The sequence below is a fragment of the Anguilla anguilla genome, chromosome 3, assembly GCF_013347855.1.
Source record: "Anguilla anguilla isolate fAngAng1 chromosome 3, fAngAng1.pri, whole genome shotgun sequence".
NCBI lineage: Eukaryota > Metazoa > Chordata > Actinopteri > Anguilliformes > Anguillidae > Anguilla > Anguilla anguilla.
This window is the reverse complement of record NC_049203.1, coordinates 56,160,737-56,171,025: the sequence shown is the minus strand read 5'-3', so window position 1 is coordinate 56,171,025 and position 10,289 is coordinate 56,160,737. Positions and strand designations below refer to the sequence as shown.

The 10,289-nt window shown below is 43.4% G+C and overlaps 1 protein-coding gene across 3 annotated transcripts in view; it reads right to left on the bottom strand.

The window, feature by feature from the left end:
• arhgap36 (Rho GTPase activating protein 36) overlaps positions 1–10,289 on the bottom strand; it is a 30,222-nt gene continuing 19,933 nt past the window's right edge. For 2 of the 3 annotated variants that reach the window (XM_035411819.1, XM_035411821.1), the window contains exons 3-12: positions 9,132–9,200; positions 7,062–7,339; positions 3,975–4,173; positions 3,688–3,743; positions 3,224–3,374; positions 2,715–2,863; positions 1,905–2,081; positions 1,664–1,752; positions 1,325–1,512; positions 1–1,001 (exon numbers count right to left, since the gene is read on the bottom strand). In XM_035411819.1, coding sequence (XP_035267710.1) covers positions 673–1,001; positions 1,325–1,512; positions 1,664–1,752; positions 1,905–2,081; positions 2,715–2,863; positions 3,224–3,374; positions 3,688–3,743; positions 3,975–4,173; positions 7,062–7,339; positions 9,132–9,200 — 1,685 coding nt within the window. In that variant the 3' untranslated portion in view covers positions 1–672. Of the gene's footprint in view, positions 1,046–1,324; positions 1,513–1,663; positions 1,753–1,904; positions 2,082–2,714; positions 2,864–3,223; positions 3,375–3,687; positions 3,744–3,974; positions 4,174–7,061; positions 7,340–9,131; positions 9,201–10,289 lie in introns of all 3 variants that reach the window. The other variant, XM_035411820.1, reaches the window with a different exon arrangement.

Genomic DNA, 10,289 nt, shown 5'->3' with positions numbered 1-10,289 from the left:
TTTGATAAAACCATTTTATTTATTTAGACTACCATTATGCTTTTAATTCAGCAAAGAGATGCACATTTTTGGAGCAAGTTTTCTGAGAATGAAGAGTTTGTGTGTCTTGGGTGTTGCTTTTGAACTTGCAGAATTCATGCAATTGCAGAACATGTGGCTATTGACAGCTGCCTTAAGAGGGGAATCCGTGGCAGGCAAGTTTGATATTTAAAAGAGAAAGAGAAAGGAGAGATTTTATCTCTGAGTAACCTCCCAAAGCTCCAAATGATTTTTGTTGCATTTCTGTCATATTGGTTGTGACTGTTCTCTATGCTAAACAAAAAAACAAATAGACAACTAAAGTCTGGGAAAAGCCTATGTGATATTTACAACTTCTTATCAGTTTCATGTACATGTATGTCCTTCATATCTTAAACGCATAATTACATGCAATCACAACGTGATCAACTAGTCTTTTGAAGGAGCACATAGATATTGGCTTGCACATGATTAAAAGAACCAAGTGCCACTGTGACCCCAATTCCAATGGTAATTGTAAAAATTTATATTTGTCTACCTCCGTGCGTACGTGTGTTCACATGAATGGGTGCAACTCTGTATGACTGTGTCTTTGTGTGTCTTTGAATTGGGCGGATGGATAGTCCAAAGTGTCTCTCGCGCTGCATTGCCAGATCATACGATGGTTTCTGATCCGGTGACGGTTCCGGTGAAAAAGTCCCAGAAGTTTGTGGGCTGAGGTTTGCCCTCGTCTGTGCTGCTCTGCCTCACCCATATGCTGTCCCCGGGGGACTGAGTTTTTGCTGCACCGGGGCCCTGACCCTGGCTGTAAACGGCGCTCCCCCCCTCGCACGCCTGCCCCCCCTCCGGTGCTGGCCTGTCCCGGGGGTCCCTGTCCTCAGAGGTGGACTGGGGCAAGGCTTGGCCCAGGCTCAGCAGGTTGTGGTGGGAGTGGAAATGCCTGATGTGGCCGACGCACTTCCCTGGCCCGTCCTCAGAGGACCCTGGCCAAACAGACCAGCAGGGAGCAGATTAACACAGACGACCCCTGGAAGTTATCAGAGGTAGATAGACGGTTGGAAAAACATGTATGTGATATACTCCATAAGAGCAACATGGGAAAACAACAAGTGGATCATATTCTTTCAGTGAAAACAAACAAAAATCAGAGAGTCACAGTCCTGATTACAGTAATAGTAATTACATTTTCCTCATGATAGGTATGAACTTGTGCATTTTTATGCATGTGCACGACCAGTAACCGCTCTCTGTCAGCAGTGGTAAATGGTGAGAGACGTCGCTCTCCCCGCATTGCGCTGTGACTCACGGTTCCTGTTCTGGTTGAGCCGCAGCACGTTGAGGAACACCTCGCTGCACAGGCTGCCGTCCTCCTGGTCCTCAGGGAACAGTGGAGAAGGGGCCTCCAGGGACGACAGGTCCTCGCTGGAATGACCCACCGAGTCCATCGACGCCTTGTCTCGCCTGCCTCCTGCGTCCACCTCATTGGTCAGATGACTGCAGCGGACGGGGGTAGACATGAGCAGACGGTGGAGGGCTGCCTGCTACTGAGCACGTAGCACGTACAGCGAGCGTGTGCACATACACACATGCAACCTTGTCTATCGTGTAGCTATGCGCTGCAAGAGAAAGAAAACCTGTGGCCCACCTGAGTTTCCTTCGCAGGAGGTAATCAATGATGTCGGGGTCCGTCTGGATGAGGCTCATTAGCACCTCCTGCTGGAGCTCTGCAGAAACCTAGAAACAACCGGAATACCAGAGCATGGTGAAAAATAAACCCACAGTATTTATTCTTCTCTTCCTCACACATACACACTCACACGCTACTACACGCAGACACATGCACTAACATACAAACACAGTAACTCTGCTGTCCTCTCTTCCCTCACCGTAAACAGGTTTTTGTAGTTCTGGATGAGCAGCAGTGTGACGGATATGACAGCCGCGCTGTCCTCGATTCCCAGGGCCTGTGAGCTGGACTCTTTCTCTGTGCTGTATTCCCTCTGGAGCAGGTTGGGTCCAAATATCACCGCCAAGTTAGCCGCGGTCATTTTGTTTCCTGGAATCTTCCAGAAAACCAGAAAATGAGGTGCAGAAGGAAATGGGGAGGATTCCTGGCTCATGACTGGGATAAGCACATAGATGGGTGAGCTAACTAAAAAAATGGCTGCATTCCTGTTTCAGAGGAACAACTAAAAATAGTAAAAAATAAAAAATAATAGGCAAAGCATCCCTGGGGTATATTAATTCCCGATGACAGCAAAATCACAATGATGAAGATTTCCACTATTCTAGGAGTGTGGCATAATGAAATATTTGAGGTATAGTGTGAGTGAGCTGCCACATAAACTACAAAAAACATATATTTACCATTCATTCTTATTAATCTATAAAAATAGCATCATATGGCACAGTGTACAGAAAATATGATTTAAATGCATCTCTCTCTCTCATTTGCTGTATTAAATGACTCTGAGGTCCAAAACCAAGAAAAATGGCATGAGAGACCAATCATCAGCCTTGACATGACTTGATTGGTCCGACCAAATACAATCTCAGCAAATAATATGAGTATGACCCCACGGTTCACTTTTTAAAAGCTCTGAAAAGAAGCAATGTTTTATATTAAGGTGTGTTGATTGAAGATACTACTGCATTAAAAGTAGGTAATTGTGTGGCTGAGGCTCATTGAGACCGACCTCTTGGTTTTCTGGGCTCATGCTGTCCTGGGCATGACTCTGCACGGTGTGCAGAAGTGTTAGCAGCCGGAAGAGAGTGTCGCAGTTGCATGGCGGCAGCAGGTAGATCAGCTGCTGCAGGTACGTGAGCTGGTCCTCTCCCCTCAGGCCTGGGACAGGGGAGACAGCAGTGGGAGGAGTTACAGGTAGTCACAGGGCACACAGCATGCCCATCTACACTGTGGGGCTGGGTCCCATTACATTGCTTCCTGCTCCCCTAAACCAGTGATTGCTGGTGTGAGGTGATTAGAGAACCCTGTACAATCTCTAGATTTTTTTCTCTCCAGACAGGAAGTGCCTCTCTCCATGCAGGAAGTACTTTCCTATTGGCTGATAAATGATCATTGTGAAACCCCCATATCTGAGCCTTCAGGTCATGAATCCTCTGTGGATTTTTTTAACATCTTTAAACGTGATGCCGATAATAATGATTATTATAGAGTTAAAAAAAAGCAAGTAAAAAAAAGTACTGTTGGCATGCAGGAATGCAGAGTAGAGCTCGCGGGGCAGCAGGGGATCAGGCATATCCCTCAGGAACTCTTTCAACAGGGCTGCAACATCGTGAACACTTTGCTCGTCATCCAGAAAGACATCGTTCCCCTGGTCAAACTCTTCCCTCAGCTAGAACACACAAAAGCACAGACATCAGCTTCCATGTTAAACATGCAGAACACAAAGCCCCACGCATCCACACACACACACACACACACACACACACACATACTGTACACACACACACACACACACCACACACACGCAAATGCACATACACACGCTTGCACACACACACACACACATGCAAGTTTGCAAAAGCACACATGCATATAAATACAAAATTATAAAGTAAACCTGATGTTTTTTTAACAAGGGAAAGTAGTCTGCTGTAGTCATTTCCAACAAGAGATGAAAAGATTGACATCTTGGAACATCTCACCTGCCGGACTCTCTTCTTTGAGCTTCCAACACGAAAGATCCCCACAGTCTGCAGCCCTGAGAGGAGGGAGTTCCAAAGTCCGAGGACAGCAAACAAACACATGTAGTAAGCAAACAAACACATGCACGCGCACACACAATTGAGTTGCAGTCTATTTACTGGACACATGCTTGCTATCCAAAACTCATTATCAGTAAATTAGCCTGCCCCCCCGAGCCATTTTGGATCTTGCTGTGTGGGGCCTCTCTTGTTCCGGCAGCTGCGGCTGCCCCGTGGGCTTGACTCACCGTAGGCCTCGATGTGGCAGCAGCAGCGCTCCACCACGCGGGGCACCTGCCTGTAGATGGGGTTGAGGCTGAGCTTGGTCTGGGCGCGGCCTGTCGCCTTCTTGATGTCCAGCTCGTTTGGGTGGGAGAGCTGCAAGGCCTCCAGCAGCCGAGACTGGCTCTCCACCAGGTCAGAGATGGAGTCCACCGACAGGCCTCCCTGCAGGGGTGGGGGGATCAGGCAGGGAGGTTATGATTTAGGCCCATCTACATGTACATTGTAAAAAAAAAAAAAGCAACTTGGAAAAAAAAAATTGAAAAATAGATGGTTTGAAAGCTTGGTTTGAAAAGGAAATTGTGTAATTTAAGCAGAATTAGCTAGCAATGGGATAAGAAAAAGGTACTTTATAAGATTTCTTTAAAAAGTAATATAATATGTGACTGAGTAAAATAAACTTAGTTATCAAATTTTAATCTTAAAACTCTAAAAACAAGAATTATTGTCTGAATGTACATTTATAATACTCATTCCGGAAAAGTGTGTCATTGCATTTTTTGCAGTGTCCTTCTCCTTCAATGAATCATGGGTTTACCACACAGTAAAAAGTTTTATTTGAAGGGTTAACAGTGAAAAGTTATTGTATTTGGTACTTTAAGCAATATGTGATTCTCTGAATATTGCTAAATCATACATATTCAGGTAATGAAATTAACGTTTTTTGGTGGACGAAAACTTTCTGGCTCCTACCTGCACAAATTCTTTCATTAATGAAGATTTTGTTAAAAAAAAGCAAACTTAAGCCTCTGAATTGTGTAAGGTTCATCACATTTAAACTTCTGTGCTTTGTGGATGATAAGATTGCTGTGATGTAAAACGTGGTTAAGACAGAAAGGACATGTGGACTATGCGTGTTATCACGGCTAATCATTTCCGCAATGTCAAAGCATTGGTGGATGTACGTGAATGCATTTCCTGCCTGCTCACACAAAAGTGGAAGCATTGTTTCATTTCCTAATGTAAATACACTGCACATATTTGAAAGAAGGCCAGGAAAATGTAAACATTTGGCATTTTTTTCATTCCCTTGTTTCCTTTTCTTCCACATTTAGAGGACGCCATTGTAATTGTAAGCTCAGCCACTAACACACATCATCTGAAAACAGCTGTTGGTTCTTTACGTTTTTTCTGCAATCCACCAACTAGGGTGGACAGATACTGCACCGGACGACTGTGCAGGTGGCACAGGCAGACTGATTGACCACTACACTATTGCGAGATATGGCGGAGAATACTCTGCTAGGCAACACCCTGCCAACAGAAACCCCTTCTTCCTTCCTGGATAATGCCAGTGGCAGTTATTGTTCACCTTGTGGGACATTTGTCCACAGCCAGGATTCTGCATGGCAAAGATCAGAGGAGAAACCTCTGTGGCTGAACATTTAGATTGCAAAATAAAGCATCCTATTTGGAGGCAATAGAGGTACGCTGGTTTTATTTCTCCTTATTGTTCTCTTTGTCATTACATTGTACTTTATTTCAATGTGCACACACCTTAATTTGTTTCCAGATTCAGTAAGGGCCTCGTGGCAGTATGCATCAATGCACATAGAACAAGTATCTTGTCTGGATATGCCACCAAGGAGTTTTAAGTAGGCTAATGGATTTTCTATACATTTCTATCTAACAATTTGAACAGCACTGTTTTAATGAGCTATTAATCTGACAAATGTGCCTTTTGGCTCCAGCTCCTTATTTTTATGGAAAGTTTCAGCTGTTTATGAAAGTTTCCCTTTTTTCAGGAACTGGTATTGAAATGGTCACATTGGAAACCAGAGAAAACAGTTTCATAGTTCCTTTCGTGTGTGGCAAGGTTCCAAATCACTGAATTAGTCACAAAACTAAATCATATTTTCCACTTTCCAGAGTGTACTCAGGCTGTGGTGTGTTGCCAGACATTAATCAGGGGGATGATCTTGATAAATGTTTTATATTAAAGATGTATTTATCAACCATATAACCAATGGCTGAGAGGATTTTTACCAAAACCTCAAGAGGTGGCTTTCTGACAATGAGAGATCAAATGCTCAGAATGAATTGCTACCATAGAAACATGGATTACAAAAACAAAGAAAAACATTGGCAACTAAAATCCATTTTTATTAAGAATTTCATTTTCTTGCATAATATGGTCCATTTAAAAAAGTCTAGTCACCTTAATTGAATTTACGGAAACTACTTATAGAAATATTTTGAACACAAAATCCACTTAATTGTTATTCGATTGCATTTTAAATATATTTTCTAACCTAAGCTGTAATCGTTTAACTGGAGCAGGCATCAAGTTGACCTTACATGTACAAATGTAATTCTTGCAAATACACAAATGAAAATTTCATGAAACCGAATGAAACCGTTCAATTTCCACATAATTTCTGTGCTGCAAACTAAATGGCGAGCAAACTAAAACTCTTATGCACTCCTTGCATTCTTGTGCATTGGCAAAGGGTCATAAACGTTTCCTGTCCTGGAAAATATTTCTTATCATCCTGTACGCCAACAGTAGCTACTACTTGGGAAAAGATTTGAATCTCTCTGGCCTTCAGAAGCTCCACATGGAATGCAGCAGCACCATCAGACACTGAGAGCGAGAAAGAGCATCTCACACTGGTCTAACTGCTCCAACCAATAAGTGAAAAATCGAATTGTCCTAATAAAGGGCAAATCCGTGTAGGAGCAAAATGGTAAATACTCTCAACATCTAAGCGAACAAGTTCAAAAAATCACTTTTAAAACGTTACTGGTTTTGTGTGTTTTATATGTGCATGTTTTATTAAGTGAAAGCTAAGTTTATTAAGTTATCAAAAATCAAAAGCCCCTGGAGACAGCTAGCATTCAAAGGTTATGTGAATAATTTAATGCAATAAATATTCTATTATTATGCTGTGATATTATTTTGTAATACAATGAATGCATAATTTTAGTCTATGTAAGTCGAATGTTGTTTCTCCGAAGCAAAGTGAGGTTTGTTGCACCAATTCACTTTCTTGGCTTTCAGAATGCTACGCGCACATTGAGTAGCCTACGTGACTGTGCCAGCATTTCCTTACCCTGCGGTGGGCCCTGGAAGTTTTGTCCTGGAAGGTGGGAGACAGTGGCTTGTTGTGGAGCTCCAGGGTGGAGGTGGCGGCAGGGGTGGAGGCGGTGCTGCGAGGTGGGTTGTTTCCGTTGTCGTGCTGCCGTTTCTCCGCTCGGAATCGCAGGACGCTGGCTTCCAGGTCCAAGCAGTCCCGACGGCTCTCCTTCAGGGCATCCTGACGCTGCTTACGCGCTCGGTCGTTTGTGATGACTTGTGACAGGGCGATGCCGAATGCCTTGGGGGCCGTCTCTGGGGTGTATAACAATTGTGTTTAATTAGTTCGGTTTAATTTTGTTTGATAGATTGTATTTTATTCAAAATCTGAATATGATTATGTGTACTTGCGCAATAGCATAATAATAATCAGCATTTTATTTATTTGACAGAAACAGGAACAGGTTTGCTAGCCACAAATTTATTAGTGCTAATCCATTAGTTTATGAGAGGGGGCATTTCATTACATTATGCATAAGCTACAAGCTCTTTGTAGGGAAGTGCTCTGGTAAACAATGCATAGAGCTACAGTCTTGTACCTAACTGCCACTATAATTCAAACATATGTTCAGTGTAATCATGATATAAAATCAGGAAGAATAGCTGTTGGACTTCACAATGAGAGGTTAAGGAGAGAATCCAGTCAGCCATCCAGACACAGTACACCCAGTGGATATAGCCAATGAGGATAGCTGTATGAAGAATGAAAACCCATGCTTGCAATGCCATGCTGTGAGTTTCTCATCAGACATTAGGCATCTCAGTCTCCTTCCTGGAATCTTAACCATGGGGGTTTGCTGTAGGCCAGTCCTGCCTATTTGCTGTAATCTGGTCTGAGTGCTCTCTCAGTGTCCAGTTCTTAGCTTCTTAAAGTCAACATCAAACTGTCATCAAGCCGCTCCATGCCTTCTGTTCTAATAACACCACCTCCTGCGACCAAGGGCCCTGATGCCCTCTTTACCATGCAGCAGTTTGGAGGTAGAGCCCTGCTGATTAAGAGAACTACCCTGTATATGTGGAGGGAGTTCAGGCAGCAGAACAGACTTCTGGCCTAGTCACAGAACTGCTGTTTGTCAAAAAGCCAGAAGTCAGATGAAAATGGCCTAGTCTGGAGTCAATGAAATTTGCTTGGTTGACTGCTTATTTGTCAGAGAGGAAGCCACATGGAGAGGTGCTTCCTTCACTGGGGCACACACATTTGAAATGCACTATAAAGACTTCTGGAGCTACAATGCAGGTAGCTAGCAGCTAATAAAACAATTACCCATTGGTTCAGAATTCTGTATATCCATGCCCTATCAGGCAATCCCAAGGGTCCTGCTTCACCTCAGGTGGATACAGCTGTGTTGTGTTGGCCATCAGTATTTCGTTAAGACGTGTTCCAGAGAATAAGGCTGACCCTGTCTGAATTTGGCCCATCATGCACACACCTGTGGATTAATGCTTTCCAGTATACATTCCCACATGTTTTTCAGTGTTTACAAGAAGTTGTAGAGAGAAATTTTAAAAATGTGAAAATCTAATTTCAGGTTATACGATCAAAATGATGGATGGTGCTGGTCATTCAGTGATAAAATAGGATCTGGTGCATCATCAGTGCTTTTAATCCAATTACACAAATAAATGGAAGAAATCCTATTTGGCTTCAGTGCTTTTAAATTAAAAAAAATTCAGAGAAAGCACTGGTAAAAATACTAAATGGAACAAAACATTAAATTTATGCAGAACCAAATGTTTTGTTGGTTTTCTGATGAAGGCAGGAACACATATTTCCGGGGTACTTGTAGACATTCAGGGATACAATGTGAGGCTTTTTGCTACACGAAGGACACAGAATAATACACTGCCCACTATAGCCCCTGAAGCTGTCTACTGTGGTCTTGCACTTGACAATAAGAAGAAACAAGCCCATTATATATGGACTCCACAAAACAACAACTGTCTTCATAACTGAGGGAGATCAGATGGTTGTGGCATTTGGGGGGGGGGGGGGGGGCAGGGGAGAGGGAAGTCAGAGAGCCGGTGCTAGTGTGCGTGGAGATCTTACCTCGTTCTTTTTTCTCTTTTGAGAAGGAGTCAAACTTTCTCCGCAAGGACTTCCTTCTCTTTCGAGTCTCTGAGGGTGGGAGGAGTGCAGAGGTTACAGTGACCCAACTGTGAAGAGCGTGTATGTCTTAAGAACACACATTACAGTAAGGTATTTCAATCAAGCACAATCTTAAAACCACTGTGATTTACTGTATACAAGATGCTAATCAGCTTCACCGCTTTCAAGAGATTTGTGAGGCAATACAAAAATAGGGATGCAACATGAGTTACTGTCATACAGATTCTCACAGTTCATGTGAGTGTCATACTCTGCAGCCAGACTGCCTTTGAGAGGGAACTTTCTCAGTGAATGTGTGCCTGCAGGGTTGTAGTATAGACAGCACATGCACATTGGGTGCAATTCAGCCAGACAAACAGGCTTCAGCTGTCCTAACTGATTAAAAAGTCATTGGCCAAATAAAATGCCTACTATTGTCCCTCCTTCTCTCTGTAACCTCTGCTTTTCCTCAAGAATTCAAATGACCAAAATATAATAGCTGAAAACAAAGGCCTTTGTTGCTTTAAACCACACATTTATTAGTGCCTAGCATTACTCATGGCTGACATATCAGGTCCCGCGTGACTTAAGTTGTCTATTTTATGAGAAGAGCTTGCTCTCTTTACTGGAACTTATGTCAGGCCCCATTGTGGGTATTTACAGAGCCCAGCTGGGTGCTTTATATGTTTAGAATTCCGTCCTCTGGATCTGTTGCTCCCAGATGTAGGACAACTTTTGTGGGGAGACTTATGAGATAGAAGCACAGAGGACTTTGATTCTGCACCATGCTTGGAGTCTCCATGTAGAAAGGCTTAGTAGAGGTCAAATTCCCATGACTGCAGGAAATTAAAGTTTATTTTCACAGTCACTACCCCTCCCCCTCCCACACACGCTGCAGTATCCTCGGCTCATCAGTTGGAGCTGCTCGGCATGCAAGCCAGGGGCGAGTGTGCCCCTACTGTGTGTGTGACAGAGGGAGAGAGAGAGAGAGAGAGAGAAGGGGAGGGAGGGAGGGAGAGAGAGAGAGAGAGAGGGAGGGAGGGAGAGAGAGAGAGAGAGAGAGAGAGAGAGAGAGAGGTTTGAGCCAAAAGGAGAGGGGAAGTGTGAGCCAAGAGGGAG